Source organism: Zootoca vivipara, chromosome 10, assembly GCF_965207765.1.
Source record: "Zootoca vivipara chromosome 10, rZooViv2.hap1.1, whole genome shotgun sequence".
NCBI lineage: Eukaryota > Metazoa > Chordata > Lepidosauria > Squamata > Lacertidae > Zootoca > Zootoca vivipara.
The window spans coordinates 33,336,063-33,361,845 of NC_142593.1; the positions used below are offsets into that span (position 1 = coordinate 33,336,063).

General features: G+C 42.7%; 1 protein-coding gene across 2 annotated transcripts in view; it reads left to right on the forward strand.

Annotated features, from left to right (window-relative positions):
• ARHGEF28 (Rho guanine nucleotide exchange factor 28) overlaps window positions 1-25,783 on the forward strand; it is a 142,361-nt gene that overhangs the window by 38,754 nt on the left and 77,824 nt on the right. For both annotated transcript variants that reach the window (XM_035099489.3, XM_060280226.2), the window contains exons 5-9: window positions 9,703-9,886; window positions 11,351-11,531; window positions 14,320-14,392; window positions 19,828-19,880; window positions 21,363-21,411. In XM_035099489.3, the coding sequence (XP_034955380.3) occupies window positions 9,703-9,886; window positions 11,351-11,531; window positions 14,320-14,392; window positions 19,828-19,880; window positions 21,363-21,411 (540 nt within the window). The remainder of the gene's footprint in view (window positions 1-9,702; window positions 9,887-11,350; window positions 11,532-14,319; window positions 14,393-19,827; window positions 19,881-21,362; window positions 21,412-25,783) is intronic.

Below are 25,783 nucleotides of genomic sequence, written 5' to 3' on the forward strand. Positions count from 1 at the left end.
TTTTGCCCGGCTAGGGTGTTTTGTAGCCTGTAATAATGCCTCTTTCCTACCATGGTGATGCCCAATAGGCATGTGAAAGTATGTGTAGCAACTTCTGAAAAAGTAAGCGTCACATGTGTTCCTTCACTCAATTTTGCCTCTTGATCCATGCATCGTTGACATCTGTTCTCCTCCCCCCCCCAAAGGTTGACCCACTATTGGGCTCAAAAAGGTTCCTCACCCCTGGGGCACTTATTGAAGTCCATAATATTTTTTGAAGCTTACTGAATCAAGAGGCTCTGCCTCCTGCATATGCTGCCTCTATTGTGGAGAGTCACTTGAAGCCAATATTTTTTTTTATGTACAGTGGCATGGTAGACTACAATGGACTCTGGGTGTGTGTTTGCCTTCATTTCATGCACCACACCAGCAAAATAGCAATCAGTTCCCTTTGAAAGGAGAGCATGGTGACCCTTTTACCCTCCGAGTCCTGCTCAGGGCCAGGCAATCCTGTCGTGGAGACAGTGAGGATACGGCTTGGTTTTATTTTGGTCATGGGACATTGAATAGGATTATAATGGGACATCTATTGATGGTAAGGCCAGGAAAGTAATGGTGTCATGGTTGGATGGACCTAGGAGTAGGACACACCCCTGCCCTTCCATGAAATACACACCCATTGTTTTGTTAAACAATGTAAAGGAGCAGTAATAATACAACCATGACTTTTGATCCTGCTGAGATCTCCAGTCAAAGTACAAAGGGAATAGTTGGGCACTGGTTCCTAGTATGTTTCCAGGCCCAATTTAAAGTATTAGCTATAACCTTTAAAATCCTCACTGCTTATAGAAAGAGGCCATTTGTTGTTCATTGTAAGGAATGTTTGCCACAGAGAGTAGATGCAAGTGGAAAGCGAGCATACAAGATTATGTGATTTCTTTTCCTCAGTTATGAAGGTTGCAACGAATCACAATTGTAGACTTGGAAGGGACCCAAGATGACTTGGGGGATCATCTAAAACCAACACCTGCAATGTAGAAATCTTTTGCCCAACGTGGGGCTTGAATCCACGACTCTGAGACCCAGGCTCTGCTGACTGAGCCATCTGAGTGTGATAAGGGTAAAAATTTAATAAAAGCGTTAAAAGGAATTAGAAGGCTGGGTTTTTTTAAATAAAAAAATAGAAAACACTGCTTAATTTTTCCTCATGTTTAGTAAATGCCTTATTCATTTCAGAAGTCAATAAATGTAGCAAACTATTTCTGCTTTAAGAAAAGTGGCTGTCTGAACTTGTTGCCATTGGAGTCCCATGGAGAGACTGTGGTCACGGTGGTGTCGGTGGTTGTGGTGTTTTGTGGTTGTGGTGGAGGAGGCAAAACCTCTGGGGCTGGGCTGGGCTGGGCAACCTTTTGTCCTCCAGATGTTGCTGCAGCTCTCATCAGCCCATGGTGGGATGTGTGGTTCAGCAACATCTGGAGGGCCAAAGGTTCCCCACACCTGTTCTTGTAGCATATAAGTCAGGCATCCCCAAACTGCGGCCCTCCAGATGTTTTGGCCTACAACTCCCATGGTCCCTAGCTAACAGGACCAGTGGTCAGGGATGATGGGAATTGTAGTCCAAAACATCTGGAGGGCTGAAGTTTGGGGATGCCTGATATAAGTGTTCTTCATTAGGCCCCACACTCTCAAGCACAACTAATCTTATTCGTCATACTTCAGTAACTTTGCTGCAAAGTAGTTATTGCAGACCGTAGCAATGTCAGCTGGCTCTACGTTAAGATTATTTGGGTGGCTGCAGCTACTTGCTAATCAAGTAGATAAGCATTTGCTGTTTCCTCTATCCTAGGATGTTGATTAATGCTTGATAGGAATTTATAATATTTCAAAATTAGATTTTTGCTGAGTTTTAATGCATGCTAAAATTAATTATAGACTCTAACTAAAACGTAAGTAGGAAATGCTGCCTCTTATTTAATTTTCTGCCAGAAATTCGATCGACTTCATAATGATTTCTTCTTAGATCAGGCTGCAGGCAAATCATTGTCGGGTGTGTTTATCGTTAGGTTCTGTGGGGCTGTTCCAGTTTCTCCATATCATTGCATACCCATTCTGTTGTAGTTTAATTGTTCTAATGTAATAACAAGAAGTTTTTAGTCCAAGTTTTGAAATCTGGCTTCCTTCCACCATGTTTCGTTAAATAAGAAACCAGATCCAGCAGCTTCTATGGACACAATGCCTGCTTACATCAGTGAATGGTGGAAGAATCTCCTTATATGCTATCTCTGTTGCCTTTCTTTTTATTTCTCTCCCCTGCAAAATCCCTGACCTCCAGCTGCACTCTTCTCCCCTTTCTGCTAAGCACTACCCCATGTTCTCTAGCATATGAACAGTTACAGGTGGGTCATTTCTGGTCTGTGTCAGGTTTGAATATGTCCATCCATTTGTTCTTGTTTTGGCACCAAGCTGTTATTTTAAAGATGTCCATAAGCCTCCCCCCCCGCATTATTTGTATGCATTTAATCCTAAAATACATGTTTGGGTACATTTTTTGAGCAGAGAACTGTATTGCAACATTAGAACAATGTGTGTGAAAAATTATAGAATAACTACGATTTCTTGTCCACCACTCCCAGTTACAGTTTTCAGGCGTCCCCAAACTTCGGCCCTCCAGATGTTTTGGACTACAATTCCCGTCTTCCCCGACCACTGGTCCTGTTAGCTAGGGATCATGGGAGTTGTAGGCCAAAACATCTGGAGGGCCGCAGTTTGGGGATGCCTGGTTTATAGGTAGAATGTAGGACTGTGAAGTGCAAAAGAGGAAATGAGAGTGGCAGAAATAGTAGTAAATGGGATTTGCATTTGCTGTGGATCATTCAGACACGGGCCAACCAAGCAAGGAACATCAGTGGAAATATTCCCAGTGTTAAAGAAAGCACTCTTATAAGAATTCTTGGGACGGGGTATTAGCAGATTGAGGATGACCTGAGGTATATATGTGACATACCAGCCTGCCAGATCTGCTGTTTTGTGGTTAGCTGCTTGGGTTTGTATGATCTAGGAAGACCACGTACAAGGCAGTTGCATCCTTCATGGCTCAGAGGCAACATATGATGCTGGTGGCCAATTTAGATTCAGGTCCGTGGAAGGAGCCTGGCGAAGAGCATCTGCTAAGTCCATAGCTATGAGATCTGAGTGCCAACTTCTGTTGTTCGTCGCGGATTAGTACAAAATTAATGGCTCCACCGAGACAAGGCTGTTGACATGTTTTCTTAGGTTTAATTACTAGCTGCTCAAAAGTAATTATTTTGGCACAAATACTTTGATGTTCTAATCAGCATTACTTCTGCACTCCGAAACTGGAAAAAAGAATGTGAATTGGCTCAAATAAATGGAGGGTGTGAGGAAGCGTGGATAATATATACAGTACTCTACTTCGTCCCCTTTGTGTAAATAAAGGCTTTCATCTTGCAAATGTTTATCTTTATAAAAGGCCATGCTGTTTATAGTGGATTGTTCTCTCTCTCTCTCTCCTCTCTCCCCCCCCCTTGGCAAATGTGTCATTCTAAACAGGGGTGGCCAACTGTTTTTCTGTTAAGGGCAGTGGTCAGCAACCTTTTTCAGCCATGGGCCGGTCCACTGTTCCTCAGACCATGTGGTGGGTCAGACTGTATTTTGTGGGGGAGGGAATGAACGAATTCCTAAGCCCCACAACTAACCCAGAGATGCATTTTAAATAAAAGGTAAAAACACGCTGATTCCTGGACCATCCATGGGCCGGATTGAGAAGGCAATTGGGCCGCATCCGGCCCATGGGACTTAGGTTTCCTATCCCTGGTCAAGGGCCATATATCTGGGATAATCTTATCAGGCTTACATGCTAGTAGTGAATGGAGCCAGAGAAAATGATGGGTAGAACCCGGTGTGTGATGAATTAACTAATCTGGAACATAGGCTGCCCGCCTTCAATTTTCAACATGGCTACCTCAGCTCAGAATCCCCAGTTTTAGTCAGGTTTATCCAGCTCTACCTGGATAGCTCAGTTGGTTAGAGCATGGTGCTGATAATGCCAAGGTTGCAGGTTCGGTTCCCATATGGGACAGCTGCAGGGGGTTAGAGCAGATGATCCTCAGGGTCCCTTCCAACTTTACAATTCTATGACTCTATGATTTTTCATAACAGATTGAGGTTGAATCCTGACAAGATAGAAGTACTGTTTGTGGGGGACAGGAGGCGGGCAGGTGTGGAAGACTCCCTGGTCCTAAATGGGGTAACTGTGCCCCTGAAGGACCAGGTGCACAGCCTGGGAGTCATTCTGGACTCACAGCTGTCCATGGAGGCGCAGGTTAATTCTGTATCCAGGGTCTATCAGCTCCATCTGGTACGCAGGCTGAGACCCTACCTGCCTGCGGACTGTCTCGCCAGAGTGGTGCATGCTCTAGTTATCTCCCGCTTGGACTACTGCAATGCGCTCTACATGGGGCTACCTTTGAAGGTGACCCAGAAACTACAACTAATCCAGAATGCGGCAGCTAGACTGGTGAATGGGAGCGGCCGCCGAGACCACATAACACCGGTCTTGAAAGATCTCCATTGGCTCCCAGTACGTTTCCAAGCACAATTCAAAGTGTTGGTGCTGACCTTTAAAGCCCTAAATGGCCTCGGTCCAGTATACCTGAAGGAGCATCTCCACCTCCATCATTCTGCCCGGACACTGAGGTCCAGTACCGCGGGCCTTCTGGCGGTTCCCTTGTTGTGAGAAGCCAAGTTGCAGGGAACCAGGCAGAGGGCCTTCTCCGTAGTGGCACCCGCCCTGTGGAACGCCCTCCCATCAGATGTCAAAGAGAAAAACAGCTACCAGATTTTTAGAAGACATCTGAAGGCAGCCCTGTTTAGGGAAGCTTTTAATCTTTAATCGATTATTTTATTCTTCTGTTGGAAGCCTCCCAGAGAGGCTGGGGTATAAATAAATTATTATTATTATTATTATTATTATTATTATTATAAGTTGCATTGGGCTTGATGGGATTACCCTCAAATAAGTATACAGGTGATCTTCTTCATATGACAGGCCCAGGGCTGACCCAAGATGTTTTGCTGCTGTAGGCAAAATGCCCTGATTGCCCCCCCCCCCGCTTCACTGGCACCTCCCTGGCAGATCCTGGTTCCTCATCATCGAATCCTCACTGCTTCCAGCCCTGTCACTCCAACTGTACCATCACCCCACCCTACGCTGCTGCCAGAATTGAATAGCAGCAGCAGCAGGGAGTGCAGAGGGGGCTGTGTTGGTGGCATGGGTGGGGCTGGCAACAGCACATTGGAGGGTGTGTGGAGGAGGTCAGATCTGCACGTGGCTCTCTCTTGCCTAATGCATGGGCTGCCCCTGGGCCGACCAGTGCAGCTGCTATCCTAGAAAGCAAGTGAAATGAATTCCTTTCTGACTTCAGTGTGCTATGCACAGAGACACATGCATGGGTAGGGAGAAATACCCCCTTTCCCCAAGGCATACTGCCAGGAAAAAAGGTTTTTTAAAAATATTTTCTCTCTCTAATAAAACACTACTCACAATTTCTTTGAAACAGTTTTAGAAGCCAAGATAAATGGGGGATAAATGACCCAGAAGGGAAGAAGGGGTGTAATGGAAGAATGGGGCAACTTCAGGAGGTTTGTGCAGGGCCCGTAAATGGAGACTGGGCATTAGGTTGCCCACATAGGTCCCTAAACATCTCACCAGATGCATTTCTGCCATTTTGAATACCAACATAAAAACCTTTCAAAATAAAATGACTTATTGCTGGCATGCAAACTTATAGCCTGTTCTCATAGCAAACCATTCAGACGACCTGTTTGCTGCGAGCAATGAGGAAAGGCAGCCAACTACAAGGAGCAGCGTCTCGGTAGTAGGTTGGGTGCCTGTAGAATCTGTGGGTTAAATAATGTCCAGATTAAAAATCTGTTATTGGATGGGTACAGCCTGTCAACACAGTCTGAAGGAAAGATTTAAGCCTGGAACAAGTGGGAGCTGTCAGCCTGCTGTGATGTCTTGTCTTCTCTCCAAGACACATCCAGAGTTTTCAGCTTCCTTCCTGGAAATGAATGAGCTACAATCATCCAGGGAAATCTTAGTCACTTCTGTCAGGAGAAATATTTGTTTGGTTTTCAATTGTGTTGGGCAGGGGAAAGGATTCAGGTGCAAGAAAGAATAGAAAGGTTTGTGTAATGGGTTAAACAGACTGGTTTTTGAGCTGATATTATCACTTGAATTGTATATTTTGGCTACAGGCTTGAGAAATGATGCAAAGCAACGTCTAGCTACTAAAGCCTTGCCTGGCTGCACACTGCCTTGCAGTGTCTCCAGCCCTCTATAATAAGAAGTGGCTGGTTTTATTTTCCCAAGGAACTGTTTGATGAGAAACAGTGCTTTGAAATGGGGAACCCTCCAGCTTTCCAAAATGATTATTTCTGTTTTTACTTTTTACTTTTACTCACCGCCAGCTCCGAACTGCTGCCTCGTTTTGTGGTAACTTTCACTGAATCTCTTATAGTTTTGATGCAAATGTACTTTGCAGGTGCCTGGAAATTTATTGATCAAGGGGACTTGGGCTGCTATACTTCTGTCCTGGAATTTGCAATAGTTTCTAGGTCAGTACTTCCCAATTGGTGGTCCGTGGACCCCAAGGGGGTAACCCATGTAACCCACCCAGGGCATCTGTGGCACATTCACTTAACAAACATGACCAAAGACATATCAAAATTTTCAAAAGTAGTGGTCCACTGGCTTGGCTTTTGAGAAACAGGGGGTTCGCAGTACTTAGCAAATTGGGAACCACTGCTATAGCTAGCTTAAAGTCACCCTGAAATGAACAGTCTGACTAAAGGCCTTTCAAGACTGGAGTCTGTAAACCAACAGTGTGTTCCCCAGGTTTCCTGAGTGAGGGATATGGCGATGAAACCAGGTGTAAACTGTGATTCCTTGTTGGTACTGCAGAATACATGGCTGGAATGGACGCAATATAGAAACGAATACAGGCATACCTTGGAGAAATTGCGGGTATGCCTGTAATGTAAAACAATTAATTTGTGTTCTGTTAACTTTCTGGATGTTCTTTTAGATATGCAGTTTTCTTTCATAAAAGTTGAGAGTGGGTTCTGTTTGGTTGGAAAACCAGGTTTGATGGATGATTTGTGTTATGTCCATGGAATACATATGAAAAGACCCATATGCTAGACTTAACCTTATTTGACTGCAGTTTTTATCTGGCTTGCTTTACAAAGGCATAATACAATATAGTTGAAAAGGCAGTGGCACAGTGCCAAAGAGAGAGTGTTGAACGGTGTGCATGGATAAGAATAAAATTTGCCCTTTCGTTTCCCATGTATTGTGTTTGTAACGTCACTGTTACTGTTAATATTAGCACATGCCTATTACACTGGTTACAAGGTCAGCTTGCAAAAGCTCCTTATTTTTCACAGAAGCTTTGGTTACTAAGCTATATAATTGGGAGGGAAACACATGTACAGTTTCACTATTGATACCTATAATTTCTTATAATAACCGAGGAACTGCCCCATAACATAGCTGGGAGACATGGAAATTTAAATATTGCTGTACCTAGGAAAGCACAGAACATATCTGCAGTCAAAATTAAACAAAGGAATATGTTACATTGCACCTTACTTTTGAGATTGTTGTTATGTTTGCAGTGTTAACCACCTCAATCGTGCAAAGCTAATACATGAATCAGCAATGACCAATGGTAACTGTCTCATGCCTAAGTTGATACCGTGCACTTCTGCCAGGAAAGGCTGATAGTGGGGTGCTTAACTCAAAGGGGTGCCTTTGCGGTTGGTTTTCCCCATTTTGAAGTTATTCTGCATTCTAAATCCACAAAGACCTATCCCATTAGCCTGTGCTATGTTCCTGGCTTCAGTGTGGGAGCTTGGGGTGAAGTTCGGCATCTAGCCCTAGTGGAATTTCATTGCTCTTGACACAAGTCTATTGTGCGAGCCTCTATGCTTCCCATTCAGCTTCCTGGGCCTCAGGCCATGCTTGCAAGTGGAGGGCTAAAAGGACACAGGCAGACAGAGCAGAATGAAAAGAAGCATATGGTCCACTATTCGTTGTACACCACCAGTTGGGCAACCCTGATTTAGCATTGTAAACAGTGCAGAAGCCTCAGGAATGCAAGAGCCAAGAAAGATGCAAGAACGGAGCCTTAGAGACCGAGGAAGGACTCATTGGACAAGTTAAAGTGTCAGATTACTTGGTACTTACATGCAGAACAAGGACAGCCCACCAAACTAATTTGGTTGAAGGCTGGGATAGGAGGCATTAGGGAAAACAGCACCGAGTTGCCAGCTAATGTTGACATGGGTGTTTTTAATTTTAATAAATAAGTGGCCCCTTTGTTCTATATAAAGAGCAAACAATGAATATAATGAACTCTTATGAAGAGGAAAAAGGAAGCATTCTCAACAAATGCAGTATAAATTATAACTGACTCTAGTTAAATATCTCATCCTAGAGTTATTGTGGTCCCATACACCCACTGAAGTGAGTGGGAATCTTGGAAGAATGAAGAATGGGCACAATTACATGCTTGCCTGTGGTGTTATGTTCCTCCCACCCCTCTCATTGGCTGTTATTAACTTCTTTCTCTTAGGCTTTTTTTTACATACCTAACTCTGCCAATGTGATTTGAGGTGGTGCAGAGCAACTTTTTTTCCTGCCTCAGGTGTGCTGATTGGGTTGCAGCACCTTCTTGATTTGTGTACATGTGGCAAAAACCTCTAGGTGGTATCTAGTTGTGTCCCTCTGTTCACAGAAGGCTCTTTAGTCCAGTGGAGGTTTCTGTGAATGGAAGTAGGAGAAGCCATTTTTTTTTATAGGGTGGGAATGAAGCGTCCACTGCACCCTCCCAAAATCTATTCCGGTAACTCCACAGAACAATTGGGATAGAGCTACAGCAGAAAGGGGTGATCGTGAAAATCACATTCCTCATCCTTCTGCCCATTGATGTCTCTGTTAGAGGAAAGAGTCTTCTATGGTTGTGTAGACACAACTGGATACAAATCTTTGTAAAGTTGCCAGGTGTTTGCTAGTTTAAATGTAATGTATTTGCAACTGCAGTTTCAGTACAGTGAACCCGCAATTTATGTGCACTTACTGTATTTTTCTGTGTATAACCCCCCCCCCATGTATAAGACGCCCCCTATTTTGGGGGACTCAGAATTAAGAAAATGGGGGAGATTGCCCCTGTGTATAAGACTACCCCCTTTTAACATTATTTTTTAGTTAAAAAACCCCCTAGTCTTATACATGGAAAGTACGGTAACTTACATGCATTCAGCAATAATAATAATAATAATAATAATAATAATAATAATAATAATAAATTTATTATTTATACCCTATCCATCTGGCTGGGTTTCCCTAGCCACTCTGGGCGGCTTCCAACAGAAAAATGAAATGCTTGGCAATTAAAAAAAACCAAGTGGAAAGGGGATGGAAAGGCGGTGGCTGTACTCAGTGATGTTCTCAAGTCTCCCAGCAAAATAGGAATACAACAGAGCATGGAGATTCTGTATATGTGGAATTTTATTTTTATAACTACTCTGGGTCTCAGTAGATGCTTGTTGTTCGATTGAAACATGCAAATGATCAATTAAAAACAAACAAACCCTGAGTTGATTTCTTATGCATTCATGTGCATTTTTAAATTTTAGAATCTAAATGCAAAGAAACACTTCTTCATCTCGCAATGAGACTGGGGTTGGTTAAACTTTCCCAGTTCCTGTTATGCCAGCCAGGTGGGACAGTTGCAATCACTCTACCTAATGAAGATGGGTTCACACCTTTGGACTTGGCTTTACAGAATGGGCACTTGAGGCTTGTTGAACTCATTTCCAGGTAAGTGGTATGCCTTCATGTGAGTTTTTTATGCTATGGGCCAGATTTAATAGCTTCTTTCATGTGTATGCTTCTTTCATGTTCAACCAATACCTTGGATTGGATACTAAAATGAAACAAGTATAAAAATGAGAAGGGGGGAGATCCCATCCTAGTCACAGTTGGAAACAGGGCAGACAAAGAAGGGGTATCAAAGAAGAGGCAGATGAGGTTAATTTTAGGTTAATCCCCTAGCAAATGTGCTTGATTTGCACTGCATTTATTTTCACATGTTTCTACAGGAAATTTAGAGGGGTTTTTTATGGACACTTTCTCACTACGATACATGGATAAATGGATTGGATTTTTAAATTGCATTATCAGCTCTTAGCATCTGATGAAGTAGACCAGGCATAGGCAAACTCCGGCCCTCCAGATGTTTGGGACTACAATTCCCATCATCCCTGACCACTGGTCCTGTTAGCTAGGGATGATGGGAATTGTCGTCCCAAACATCTGGAGGGCCAGAGTTTGCCTATGCCTGAAGTAGACTCTTAGTCTATAAATGGTTATGCCAAGTTGACATTTCTTAGCCTTTAAGGTGCTATTAAGACCCTTTCATTTTATTGCAGCAGATTAGCATTATGTTTGCTAGCCTGTCTCACAATCTTACCCTACTGACTACTCTGTTATTATACAGCTCTTTTTGTCACTTTATGTTGTCTCCTTCCGTTTCTATCCAGTCCTCTCAGCTGTTCACAAAATACATTGGGACAGAATAGTTTTTAGGCTCCATGCAATGTATTGCTGCTGATTTGGTCTGCCACATATTTGCCTCTGTCCACTGGTAAATCGTCACATGACACTGTTAGGAAACATATACAAAACACACACATAGAAAAACAAGAAAAGTAATTTAGTTGCTCCCTCCCCCACTCTTTCAACAACATTGCTCTTTTATTTCTGGCTTTGCACAGTACACAGTTTGTATGAGACGTTATCCATACTTTTATTTGCATGAGAAAATGACTTAATTCTGTTATCACACATGTTGTTCTGAATGTCTCACTTGTTTGGAACATTCAAACAATGCTGTATTCCCTCAAGACTCTCTGTTGTGCACTGCAATATGCTAATAAGCCTCCTGGCTGCCAGTTCAGCTTGATTGCTGTAAATGGCAATGTTCATGTGAAAGTGAGATGCGTCTTCTCACAAATAATAGAGAAAACCAGGCGTCAAACCTCCTATTATTTTATTCTGTTAGGGTAAAGGTCAGTTTGTGGGTTCATGGGGAAAGGTTTCCTGGAAAAACAGTGCTCGCTGTGGTTCCTTCATGCTATTTTGGCCTGAGATTTTTTGCCATGAATAGGTTATAGCCACTGAAAAGGTGGAAGCCACGGAGAGCGAGGAGTTTCATGCCTTTTGCATTACATGCCTCCTGAGCTTTGCACTCTTCTTTTAATCTATTGAACGTGTTGTTTTCAGGAGGCAGCCCAGCCACCCATCTGAGATTTCTAAAGTGGAGCTTGGTGAGGCTGCTCTCCTACAATTTGCTCATTCATCAGGAACTCTGACACTGACGCTTAATCGCACGTCAGACCATTTGCTAGAATCTGATGTTCAGCTCTTCAGGAAATATTTATGGGATAGAGCTTTTCTGCACAAGGTAAGTGCCAAAACAGCAGTACACAGAAGTGTATTTTTATTTTTGTAGAATTTTTAAAGATTTGTTTATTCACATATGATAGTTGAATTGCTCTTCCTGGTAGAAATTAGCTCCTGTGATTTTTTTTTGCACAGTGTGCTGCAGGGAACTAGGCAAAGAGACAGATTCCTTGCTGGTTTCTTCTTTGACCCAGAGACAATAGTGGTGGAGACTTCCATACCTGCTGTTATGTTAGACTTCCTGGAAGATTCATTGACTCTTTTGGCCTTAAACTTAGCACTTATTGCGGAGGGAAGAGAGAGCATAGTGTTGGATGTTTGTCAGTCTCCACTCCTTCTCCTTGCAAAGCTGGGAGAGGGAAAGCAATAACGAGCAAGCATTTCATAGCTTGTTACATGGATGCTCATTGAGAGGCTTTTGCAACACATCCTAGGCAAGTAAACAAATGGTAATTCATGAGGCTGTGGCCCAATGTTTACCTTTGCAACATTTTAATTGTAATATAAAATACATTAAAAACAATTGGCTTCTGTGATTTCTTGGGTTGCAATGTATCCTCAAATCAGAACAGATGAGATTTCTGTTGTCGTCAGGTACAGTGACTTAACTGTGTGTTCTCCCTTCCTCTTGTCCCTTAGATGTGGGGAAACCCTGCTTGTAGACTTGGGCCATGAGATGTGTTAACTAGTTAAGTTACAAACATGTATGTGTGGAGCCTGAATGCAATGGCCATTGATTCCAGTTGAGACCCTGATTTTCTCTGGACTGCCATATCTATCTGCACTGGCACAGATCTTTCCAATTGGAACAGAAACGAAAAGCAATAAAAATTTCATAATAAATAGTTCTACGAAAATAGGCTAGATGCAGAATTTTTCTTGGGTACTGCGGTAAATATCGAAACAGCTGTTGGCAGAGAGTATAACTGCAGCATAGCTGAAAATGTTGCTAATGGAAGGCTGAGGAGTTGGTATGCAATTTACCACTCTTGCCCCTCATGTACGTAAAGGGGGCAGCATGCATATTTTAAGAAAAAGATCTGCACTGTGCCCTAGCCAGCAATATGACTTCTACAATACAGTTCAAGAAAATTAGTAGGAAATGTCTGACTGAGTCCACAGTACAAAGAATAAACAGGATGTCCTGGGCAGACAAGCAGCAAAGGCTGCTCAGAATTTGGAAGAGAGAGATGGTAAATAAACACTCATTTGGCTGCCTAAGTTTAAGAGTGCCCCTGAGAAAAAGCTGGCAGGAGCTGGGAGAATCAGGTAGAAATGGGTTTGGGATAGAATAGGCAAAGAGGATAGGACATGAATGGGGAAATTGTAGCTCTCCAGATATTGCTGGAATACAGTTCTCATCATCCTTGAATATTGGCCATATCAGAGATATTTGGAAAACGATGCCATGTATTTCATTTGTTTGTTTGTTTGTTTATTTAAAGTATGTGTTTACCACCTCTTCATTGCCATAGGAGGGGTGTACCAGATCCAAGCGATCTGAATCTACCTGACTTCCAGCAAAGTACGTGTCTCAAATAAAGCACATTTTTAGCATTCCCAAATTAAGTTTCTCCCATCTTCCCAAACATTATACCATTTTAAATAATAAAAGTAATGCGACGAGTGGCCCAGACATGCCAAATGAGGCCTCCTTTTAAGGAAGCAAGATCTGGGGCAACACACTTTCTCCTTTTTGCTCCTCGGAGTGAAGATGGCTGGAAAGGCTTCAAAGAGAGAGTGTGTTTTCAGGGCTTTATGTAACTATGGTGGTTGCGTCCCTCAGTTTTGAATAGAGCGCCAGTTGTGCTTTCATCCTTGTTCGTCCTCAACTTGTAAATAAACAGATTTACACAGAAATCCTGATGAAGAATCCAGTCTTTCCAGCCAAAAGGGAAAGCTGCCTTCCAAAGGCATTAACTTTCCGTCACTCAGGGATGGAGAGACTAATGGCCTTTTGCTGGCAAATGGGCAAGGGCCAATACTGCTATTGTACAAACTTTTTAACTGATTAAATTAATATCCATTCCTATGATATGAATGAGTTAATTAATTTGTGGGGCTCCTGGGGAAGCCATAGAGAACTAACAAAATTTGCAGCATCCTTGTAAAATTACTTACTTGCATTCTTCGGGGGATGTTTTTAAATACTTATGTATTCATATATTTAAATTCGAAGTATATCAAAATAGGAGCTGGAATCATATTGACATAGCTTGTCTTTTAAACTATTGCAGTCTGGCTATCATTACAAATAGTTCTTATAACATGACATTTGGCCACAGGTGAATGGCTATAGCTCAGTGGCACAGCTTCTGCTTTGCATGTAGAAGGTTACAGGTTCAGTTCCTGGCACCTCCCAGTAGGGCTAGGAAGGATTTCCTGTCTGGAGCCCTGGAGCTGCGCTGCTAATCAGTGTAGTCAATACTAGGCAAACTGTCAGTCTGACTCTGTAAAAGGCAGCTTTCTGTGTAAGTTTTTTTTGCTCTTAACTCCAGTGAGGTTACCACCTCACTGCCACGGCCTTCTGGAGCATGTTAAAAGTATTATTCTCTGAGTTTGCTTTGCGTATGTGATATTGGAGATACAGTTTGTTTTATCTAAAATTTATTCAGTATGCATACAACCAATATATTTTTTTCCAGTTTGTTTCCTGTGCTTTTAAGATTTTATGGTATCTTACTGACATTTTGTTGTTACCCACCCTGAGGTCTTCGGATTAAAGGTGGGATGTGCATCTCTAAATAAATAAATAACAAGATGATTGTTTATTTTATTTTATTTTAAAGAATCTTCCTCCAAAGCAAGCTGAGACCTTGAAAAGAGTGCAGATGCCTTGCAATTCTACAGCTTCTGAAGAAGGTACGGGTTTTCTGTCCTTACTGTGGCATTTTCACAAATTAGGTGTGCAAAATACATTTGAAATCATTTTTGTTTCATGTACAGCCAGAAAAGTGTTCAGTACATAGGCAATGTGGGGTGAAAGCAATCTCATGAGTAAATGTCAAGGTGCATGCTGCTGTTGAACTGAATAGCTTTTAATAATTTGACTGCAGGATGGTTACAAGGAAGAAAGGAGAACAGCGTTATAAAGCACTTTGTGTATAGAAAAGATTTAAAAAGTCATTAGAATATACATTCTATAGAGAAAATTAAGTTTCCTGAAGCTGGCCTGGTGTTGAACACTGTGATATAACTGATAAGATTTGTTAACTATGACCCAATCCCAGTTGAGGGGACCAACATAGGTGTCTGAGTGCAGATCATCCTAGTATATGAGCAAAAAAAGGTGTGGGACAGAAAGGGGGAAGAGAATCTCCAGCAGTTTGGCTTGGATTTGCTGCTCTCTTCTCAAGCCAAAAATTGCATTTCTCATGCTGCATTTGTGGAACTGAATCTCCCGTATGTATGGAGAGAGAACTTCACACACATACGCTCTTCCCCTTTCCCCTGATAGAGAAGGGGTGAGGGGTTTTGATGTGCCTTTGTGATTCCTATATTTATTTATTAATTAAATAAAATACTTGTATAAACCAAAATTTCATAAAAACCACCAAAACAGTTTGCAACAATATATAAACCCACACAGTGCTTTCTTTTTGGTAAAAATAAAAATGAGGTGTTGTAGGTGCCAGCACAAAATGGCTGCCATAGGCAGCAAAGGAAGAAGGTCCGGGAAGGGAATTCGTAGGGCCGCTTGTTGGCCTCGGTGGAGGAGGAAAGAAAGTGAGGCCTTCTCCTAACTCCCACCCCATCGGGTCAGTTCTATCCGTTGGAACTTGGAGCGCAGACCCAGCTCTGCACATGTCCCTGAGGTTGCTAGAGCAACAGGTCTGCTCTAGCACCCGTTATTTTAATGGGCTTCATGATACTAGTATAAACATAACAGTAAAAACCACATGAATATTTAAAATTACATAGCATTAGCGACCACAGAAAATGAGCCTGTTGGCAAAGAAAAGTTTTTGGCAAATGTTTAAAGGCGATGGTAGAAGATGCCCACTGAACTAAAGGCTTAGTTTCATGTCGATGTCGAATGAAGCTCACCAACTTGAGGGACAACCAGGGACACTCAAACAGAGCTGGGATATAAGGGACAGATTTTTGGATAAGGCAAGTGGGCCCTACACAGAAATCTGTAGATGTTAGGATCTAAATATTTTGACTCCATATACTAGCCATCTGTAAATTCTTCAAAAATGCCAGAAGAGGGCAGAATTCCACTGATGCTATTTCAGTGATTGATATATATATATATATATATATATATATATATATATATATAGATATAGATATAGATATAGATATAGATATAGATATAGATATATATATATACGGTATATAGCACTTTTCCAGGTAGCTTTGATAATGAAGTTTTTGCCTCTCTAATTTTGAGGGCATATGGCGCTGTGGTTAAATCACTGAGCCTAGGGCTTGCTGATCAGAAGGTCGGCGGTTCGAATCCCTGTGACGGGGTGAGCTCCCGTTGCTTGGTCCCAGCTCCTGCCAACCTAGCAGTTCAAAAGCACGTCAAAATGCAAGTAGATAAATAGGAACCGCTACAGCGGGAAGGTAAACAGCATTTCCATGTGCTGCTCTGGTTCTCCACAGGCAGCTTTGTCATGCTGGCCACATGACCTGGAAGCTATACGCCGGCTCCCTCGGCCAATAATGCGAGATGAGCGCGCAACCCCAGAGGTGGTCACGACTGGACCTAATGGTCAGGGGTCCCCTTTACCTTTACCTTTATACAGTATATAGCACTTTTCCAGGTAGCTTTGATAATGAAGTTTTTGCCTCCCTAATTTTGAGGGCATATTTGTAATTTCATGAGATTCACTCCCATCACTTCGAAACTCGGTTTTCACAAGGCAGAACTGATTCCATCAAGATTCTGGGTGTTTGCCTCATTGTCATACATCAGAGTTTTTGGAGACTGATATCCACAAAAGATTACTGTATAACGTAGAAACCAAGAGGGGGAAATAATTCATAGTTATTCATTTTTCATCATTTGCATAGGAATCTTCTTCACTTTACATTCCTTTAATGCAGCAGGAAAAAAGTATAGCACATATAAAGCTCAGCCTGCGGATACAGACACAACACATGTTACTCAGAAGCAGGCCTCGCAGTAGGACTTAAATTTACTTGGGTTAAGTGGCTATCAAATGGCGGCTTTAAATGTTCTAATTAGAGATGGTCCTTCGTTTGGTTTCATAAGGGAACTATTTTGGATCAAAGGAGATGTGAAGCATCATTGCAGAGAGTCAATGTAAGTTGTAAAGGAGGCTTGCCAGGCGCCTTCATTGCATATCTTTAGGGACCAGGTGAATACGTTTCGCTATATCCAGGCCTTTGACTGATGAACATTCTATGGGCTTTTAAATATGTTTGTGGGAAGGGGGTTATTGTTTTATTTTGTTATTGTTTTGTTATGTGTGTTATGTTCTTATTTTGTATTACGTCGTGAACCCCCCCTTGATATTCAGATGAAAGGTGGTATACAAATTTCAATGACAACAACAACAACAACTACATTGCAGGGGTGGGGAACCTGTATAGCCAATGGTTAGTGATTGTGGGATGTTGTCCAGCAACATCTGGAAGGCTTCAAGGTCACAATTTCTGTGTTGTTTCTTTCTTAGGAACAGCACAGGAGTAATATGCTTAGCAATTGTTTTCCCCTTTTCATGAGAGTGAATCTCCCATAACTTAATCACATCCAGAATGAGTGAGGCTGAAATTCCAGTCATACACTTTTAATTAACAAAACACTCTGTTTGCTAAATGAGTCCTTTAAGGGAGAGGAAATCTATGACAAATAGCAATTTGGTTTAGAATCCAGTCCTCAGGAAAGTATTTAGAAGAACATAGTAAACCATTCTCTGCACAATAAAAAAATTCCTTCAGTAGCACCTTAAAGACCAACTAAGTTTATATTTTGGTATGAGCTTTCGTGTACATGCACACTTCTTCAGATACGTGCATGCACACGAAAGCTCATACCAAAATATAAACTTAGTTGGTCTTTAAGGTGCTACTGAAGGAATTTTTTTATTTTGCTTCGACTCAGACCAACACGGCTACCTACCTGTAACCATTCTCTGCACATTAATTTTAAAGTTTAGCATTTTCTTTTTTTGTCTGCAAGCACTCTTTATCTCATTTTATCCACTGTTTGTGGCACTTATACATTACTGTGTCAGACTCTTGCAGTCCACCCCCCCCGTCCCGTCTAGTTGGTGGATATAAAAGAAAAAGAATAAAAAGCTTGTTAATGCTCAGAAGCATTTCAGCATTGCCCTCTGTTGCACTTCCAGCAATTTGTCACTAGCAATTCATTTTGGTGCTTTTCTTGCTTCCTGCCTTAGTCTGCCACCTTCAGGCTTCTGGAGGTGGGCGATCAAAGCTGAATCTTTCAGCGTTTAGGAGGGAAGCCTGAACATAGAATAAGATAACAAGTGTTCTGTCTACTAGATATGGATGGCAGAGCAGTCTGCATTCACCCCTTGTTGGCATGCCAGTTGGGTGTTTCTACATTGTAAAACAGGGGTCCCCAAACTAAGGCCCGGGGCCCGGATGCGGTCCAATCGCCTTCTCAATCTGGCCCGCGGACGGTCCGGGAATCAGCATGTTTTTACATGAGTAGAATGTGTCCTTTTATTTAAAATGCATCTCTGGGTTATTTGTGGTGCCTACCTGGTGTTTTTACATGAGTAGAATGTGTCCTTTTATTTAAAATGTATATCTGGGTTATTTGTGGGGCATAGGAATTCATTCATATTTTTTTCCAAAATATAGTCCGGCCCCCCACAAGGTCTGAGGGACAGTGGACTGGCCCCCAGCCTGCTGAAAAAGTTTGCTGACCCTGTTGCAGAATATGATTGTTAGATGTAAATCTTCATGTAGCAGGAGATTGCTAAGTGACTGCTGTGCCTTGATTTCTGGGACCCTATATAAAAAGGTCTGGTCTTTAGAAATGATGCTATTGGCTGTTGGCTCTGAGAAAAACACATTGTAGGGAAAAATTGAATACACTATCATGAGTATTTAATTTTGTTGCAAAAACATAGGCCAGGAAGTTGATGTAAAATGAAGCACTGTTAAGAATGGAGGTACCGATAGTATTCCTCCGAAGTAAAGGTACGAGCACTTTGTTACTGTGGATCAAACGAAGGCTGAAAAATCATACACAGACACTAAAGCACTAAAATGATCACCTGTTTTTATAAAGCAGCACATTTCAGCTATTTTTTAGAGCAGCTTTTCATGTTACAGGCAGAACTTCCCACTCTTCTCTAGGTCTTTGAATTCCCAGCATTTTTCCTTGGATATTGCATAGGAAGTTGCAAAGAAGCAGTATGATTCACTTGGGCTTCCTCCCCCTGCCTGCTTTTATATAATATCTGAAAGTGTTGGTAAGAGTATTTTTTTTAAAAAAATGATAGATTTCCATCCCACGAAACAAGAGAAGTATAATAAAAAATGACTAAAAGAAGTTTTTTTTTGTTTAATAAAATGTATATATCACTTGATTGTAAATAGTGGTTTACAACCCCCCCCCCACTAAACATTAAACAAGGTACCAGCTAAGTTTATTCATTCATTTTTTAAAACTCCATTTATTTTACCTACTCACATAGGTTGTAGGGTGAACAGGAGATTATACAAAATGTGCTTAGGCACAGAATATTCATGTCTCTCTTTCATAATGCTGGCACTGTCTGTGGCTGTAGGAAAATGAATTAAATATGGATATGGTGCAGTATGTCCTTCCTTCAGAGTTTTGAAAAGGAGCCAGGAAACAAAATAATACTGTAGTCACAATTGTTCCCTGTAGTCAAAGGCAAAGAGTTAGCTTTTAAAATGCATGAAATTGCCTTCCCTTTTTTTTCTTCGATAATAAAATCAGGATCTCATGTGTACAGTGCTATAAAATGCCCGTGGCAGTCTGTGCAGTTCGACAAATACATATTAATCCACAAGGCTAGTTTAGGGTTCAGCATGTATTTTCACAGCACACCCCTTTAAAGGAAAAAAGAGAGCTTGTTTACAATCAGCCCATTAAAACAGCACAACAGCTTGTTGAAGAAATGTCTAGTATTTCAACCACAGGCATGCTACTTTGGGAGCCGTTCTTATATCGTAAAAGAACATTGTTAGGTCTATGTATATCCTTCTATTTCTCGCTTTCATTGTGTGTCTGTGTGTGTTTGTGGAGGGGGGGGGGAGAATCAACTTCCACAATTGGCAGCCACCAAATCCTAATGGAAAAATGGGTTCTCTTTAAATAGATCCCGTGGACTTTGTCTCCGAAGAGCCAGCTTTCAAAAATGAAGATCCAAAGGTACAGTTCTATTATCATTTTATGAATGGCTAAATCCACTGAGGTTCTTGTACAGCATCTTCCAGGATTGAAAATGAAGTTGGCTTATGCCTTCCAAGCAGCAGTTCTTTCTCTTCTTGTTCCAAGAGAAATATATAAGCTGCCTGAGTAATTTCAACATTCATCCAGACCGTATGGTTTGCTATGGGGGAAGAAGTAATATTTTTTTATTATTTTTTGGCCTGGGATACAAAGCTACACACATTCTGACCAGTCATATTTTAGTTGGGCATATATTCTGCAGGAATAGCCTCTGAGAACTATGGGCTTTTATAACTGCAGCTCTGTTCTGCAGAGACTTCTATTTATCTTGTTGTGACATAAAGTCAATGGCAATAATTTACTATGTCCAAAATCAAACATGCTGCAGTTAACTTTGCTTTGCAGGAGGAACAGCTGAAACACAGCCATCTTATTCTATGCGTCTTAGAATACGGGGCTCTGTGGAGCTGCTTTATATTTAGTTGGACCCCCTCAGTGGCACTCCTTTGTCTTAGCTCAGCATATTTCCCTGTTACCTGTGATCCCTTTTTGGCTGGTGACTGCATTGCAAGCAACGTGTTCTGTCACTCAGCTCTAGTCCTTTCTTTGCTGTAAGAGTGCCTTGCCTTCAGTGGTAGCTGGTGGGGCAGAAGGCAGGGAGCCCAGATGGTAGGTTGAGCCAGAGCCAATGGCAGGTGGAGCCAATTAATTCTAGTTTCATCTTCCATCCTCTTCTTTGCTGAGTTCTACAAGGGCAACACTGTGATAAAGGAAGGCAAGCGGGCAGGGACTGGCTCAGGGGAGACTGGTTGGTGGGGCAGCACCGGACTTGCCCTATTGGGCCAGCCTTTACAGCTTGCATTTATGGTCATTTGATGGTGGCCCCTAGTTAACCAGAACAGTTATCTCCAGCAGGCCCAACTATGGGCTGGATTCTGGCCAATGTGTTTGCATCTGACATGGGAGGGAGTGGTTCATAGAAGAGATCCCATGTCTTTAAATCACACTGGGGAATGAATTAGACTACACAGGGAGCAGATGGCTCTGATGTTCTGTGGTCTGCTTTGATTTTGTTTACTTTTTGAGAGTAAATTATAGGTTGTTCACCTAAAAGCTTTTGGGTGTGTTTTTTCTTTATCTGATGCCTATAAAAGAAAAGAGCTGGTCAATGTCACCCCCCACACCCCCAGTGACAACCCTCTGCATTATTTGAAATAAACATTTCCCAGTGGCCCAGAATAATGGTTGAAGCCCCTAATATTTGCTGTTTGGGAAAATCAGACCGGAGCTTACTAAGAGAGACGTTCGTCTTTTTTCTTCATGGGTGATTTTGCATGACATTTTTATATATATATATAAAAAAATAACAATCGTGAAATACAGTGAGTGTTTTTTGAAAAACACATTGCATTCTGAAATTTTCCAAGCTGGAACAAAATCTATTTCCCATTTGTTTTGTAGTTTTACAGAGATCATGTGATTCAGCCAAGTGAAAATGAAGATGATTTAGGTAAGGAACAGCTGTGTTCTTTCAGCACCCCCCCCCCAAATGCCTTATTATTTTCTGATTATAACGGAGCAGACTCGTCTCCCTTCTCTGTCTCCCTCCCACTTTTTTCTGCTGCCTTAAAGGGCCAGTACCTTGCTCTATGTTTGTGGGCTGACCACCAGGGGGAAGGTGTCGTGTCTCTGGGCCTCCTCATGTTCCAACTTCCAGCCTCCATTGTTTTCTTTCCTGGTTCAAAGTGGAGGCAGCAGGGAGGCAGGCTCTATCCTAAGCTCTGCGTGCAAGACAGAAATCATATGGGAAATAATGTGCTCCAACAGAGCATGAGCTGAATGACTCCTTATGGATGCTAATTAGTAGTTCTGTGCAGTCTCACATTTAAGCATGTAAGATTAGACCGTTGTTGTTGTTGTTTGTTGTTTAAGCTATTTTCAGTCACAAAAGACCAGCATGTTATTAAGCAACATATTAATGACTCATTTCAAATATTAACATAAATGCTTGTTTACATATTTTTCAGTTTTGAGAGATCAGATTCATTGAAGGTATAATATATTTGCAAATTTGTGTCACCTGAAACAGAATGGGAAGGTTTCTCTGCCTGCAGAAGCCTTGCCTACTGGGGTTGCATGGCAACGGCAGCAGCGGTGGGTGGGGACACCTGTGGGGGCACCGCTCCTCAGGATTCTACCACCAAAGGCGGATTCTTCAGTCCACCTCATGGGCAGGCCAGCCATGGTAAGGCCTGACACAGAGGGGAAGAGTTGTCTCCTAATAACTCTCTATCCCTGGACTCATCTGGTGGAAGCAGCGCAGAAGGCAGTGTGTAGAACAGGCATCCCCAAACTGCGGCCCTCCAGATGTTTTGGCCTACGACTCCCATGATCCCTAGCTAACAGGACCAGTGGTCAGGGAAGATGGGAATTGTAGTCCAAAACATCTGGAGGGCCGAAGTTTGGGGATGCCTGGTATAGCAGTTCTTAAAAGTAACTGAGCTGTTGCAAAGGGGTAGGGCATGGTGATGGTTTATTTGTAATGGAAAATATGCCGCACATGTTTTAAACTGAGTTGTTCCTTAATAAAAGATGAATGCTGCAGTATTATCACACCAAATAGCTTGACATTTTTTTTGAAAAACAACATTGTTTTGGGTTTCTTTCTTTTTTGGGCATTGTTATATAAATAAGCATAATTGTTTTGGCAAGCAAAGAGCACAGCGGGCGACAGGACTGGGGGGGGGAATGGAAAGATGACAATAATCAGGGGAAAGGAATGAGGAAAATGAGAGATAATGGCATCAGGGGAATGTCCAGAGAGAAAAGAACAAGAGAAATAAATAAACTAGGGAGGGATAGGACAAAGTATCTGTGTCTATGTCATAAAATTAATATTACCGTACAAGTCGAGTTATTATAAATTGTAAAGCTGATAAGGCTCCCCTCTTCTTCTGCATTGCTGTCTCACTTAACAGAACATCTTTTGATTAGAAGGAATTAGAAAGAATATTAGGAATTGAAGGCTTCTTTTGAAAAGCTTGTCAAGATCTCTTCCATTGGATTAACATTCTGCTGTTATGACCTTCCATCGCAGACAACAGTAAGACTTTTCTGCCAAAAGGAAACTCTTTATGCAAGGAGGACACTATTCATTTATACAAATGCAAGAAGCCCCTTTTGTTTTACAGTACTTCAGGTCCTTTATTTTAAGGGTTGTTTTCCTCCAATGTAGGGATCTGGAATAAGACACAACTTTTCAAAAAATGGCCTCAGGCAGCAGAAGATCTTGAGTTAGCTCTGCAAAACAGGGACCCTCTCATGATCTCTGATTGTCACAGCGACATCACTGCCTGTAGTCTGTTGCCACATTGTTATGCCATTACACAATGCAGGAAGTTATGTTCTGCAAAGAATCAAGTTATAAACATACAATTGTTTTAGTGACATATCTTTGCTTTTACTCATATATGGAAAGCTGTAGCTCAGCAGCAGAAAAATCTGTTTTGCACACAGAAGGCCCTAGATTCAATCCCTGGCATCTTCAGACACGTCTGGAAACGACCCACTGCCATAATCAGTGTAGATCTGAGGTGGGCAACATGCTCACCAGGGAGTCAAAATAAGCCTGTGGGGCCATTTTGTCCAAACCACTCCCACTTGCCCAGCTGATAAGTGGGAGGATAGAGTTAATTCCTGCATCAGCTGCACACCCCTTTTTCTCACCAAGGAACAGGCATGCGCCGCCAAGGCAGCAAGATTACACTCCCATGCATCAGCAGAGGAGCAGGGCTTAAACCTTGCTCAGTTCAGCAGGATTCCATGCAAACCCCTTCATGATCCTTGCAAATCCATAACTAGAGAATAAGAAGGTATCTTGTGTGCGGTCTTTTCCGTGAGGGCTCTGCTGAGACCGAGGGAAAAGAGAAGGCATTAATTTCTTATTTAATTCACTGAAGTGAGTTAAGTGTGAATATTGCTCTTAATTGATGTATTAGGAAACTTTCTTCCATTGTTTTTTTAATTATTACCTATAACGCACTTTAGGTGAGATTTTTCTGTTCTGTGGGTCCATTATACATTGAATTGCATTAATCTCTTCATCGGAATTGCCTCCTGCCATGAGTAGGTCTGTGTAGGATAGGCCATGTTGCTCAGTGTTGACTACTCTTCCTTGCCTGCAGGTGGCGCTGTGGTCTAAACCACTGAGCCTCTTGGGCTTGCTGATCAGAAGGATGGAGGTTCGAATCCCCATGACAGGGTGAGCTCCTGTTGCTCAGTCCCAGCTCCTGCCAACCCAGCAGTTCAAAAGCACGCAAGTGCAAGTAGATAAACAGGTAACGCTGCAACGGGAAGGTAGATGGTGTTTCCATGCACTCTGGTTTCCGTCACAGTGTTCCGTTGCACCAGAAGTGGTTTAGTCGTGCTGGCCATATGACCCGGAAAAGTGTCTGTGGACAAACGCTGACTCCTTCAGCCTGAAAGCGGAGATGAGTGCTGCAAACCCCATAGTCACCTTTGACTGGATTTAACCGTCCAGGAGCCCTTTACCGTTCTTCCTTGCAGCAACTCTTCAGAATCTTTCACACCAGCTGCATCTTAGAAATGGCAGAGCTTGATATGGGGACCTCTGCGTGCAAAGTTCATGCTCTGCCACTGAGCTATGGCCAGTGCTTCTTTGGTGTGTGCTTTCTGAGGCCCAGATTACATGGGAGGTGAGGTGATGATACACTGAACTGCATTCATTTAGAACTGAGATAGCCAGTGAGGTGTCCTGCAGATGTTTCAGATTACAACTACCATTCACCCCAGCTAGAATAGCCGATGGTCAATAGCATTGCAGTCCGTAACAGGTGGAGGGCACCATGTTTTCTACCCCTGATAACAGATTGTGGTTCGGGAATTTAGCTAACACAGTGGCTGAGCAAGAACTCTTTTCCCCGTTGAACTACTTTAGCTTGCAGAGAGTTGGGTGAAGGTAAAGGGACCCCTGACCGTTAGGTCCAGTCGCAGATGACTCTGGGGCTGCGGTGCTCATCTCGCTTTACTGGCCAAGGGAGCCGGCGTACAGCTTCCGGGTCATGTGGGCAGCATGATTAAGCCGCTTCTGGCGAACCAGAGCAGGGCACGGAAATGCCGTTTACCTTCCCGCCGGAGCGGTACCTATTTATCTACTTGCACTATGACATGCTTTTGAACTGCTAGGTGGGCAGGAGCTGGGATCGAGCAATGGGAGCTCACCCCGTCGCGGGGATTCGAACCGCCAGCCTTCTGATCGGCAAGCCCTAGGCTCTGTGGTTTAACCCACAGCGCTACTCGCATCCCTAGAGAGTTGGGTAGCATTCACAAATGGACAACCTCACTTACAATTGCATTTCTGAAGTATTGGAAAACAGGAAGTTGCCTTATATTGAGTAAGAATATTGATATACCTAACTCAGTGTCATCTGTGCCTTTCCCAGCCAGGGAATGACCATGGGACATTCTGCATGCAAATAATATGCTCTGTGCCGCTGAGCTATGACCCTTTACTAGCAAGATCTAGAGCAGGCACCCTGAAACTTCGGCCCTCCCCTCCAGATGTTTTGGACTACAATTCCCATCATCCCTGACCACTGGTCCTGTTAGCTAGGGATCATGGGAATTGTCGTCCCAAACATCTGGAGGGCCGGAGTTTGGGGATGCCTGATCTAGAGCAGCGTTTCTCAACCGCTGTTCCGCGGCACACTAGTGTGCCGCGAGAGGCTGGCTGGTGTGCCGCGAGTGCGGCGGCGAGAAGGGCGATTTGGGGAGAAGGGCAATCCCCAAAGCGAAGAAGACCTCAGGCCTGGCAGCTAGGCCTCTTCCCCACTCGCACCCCGCGCCATCTCCTAGCAACCGGC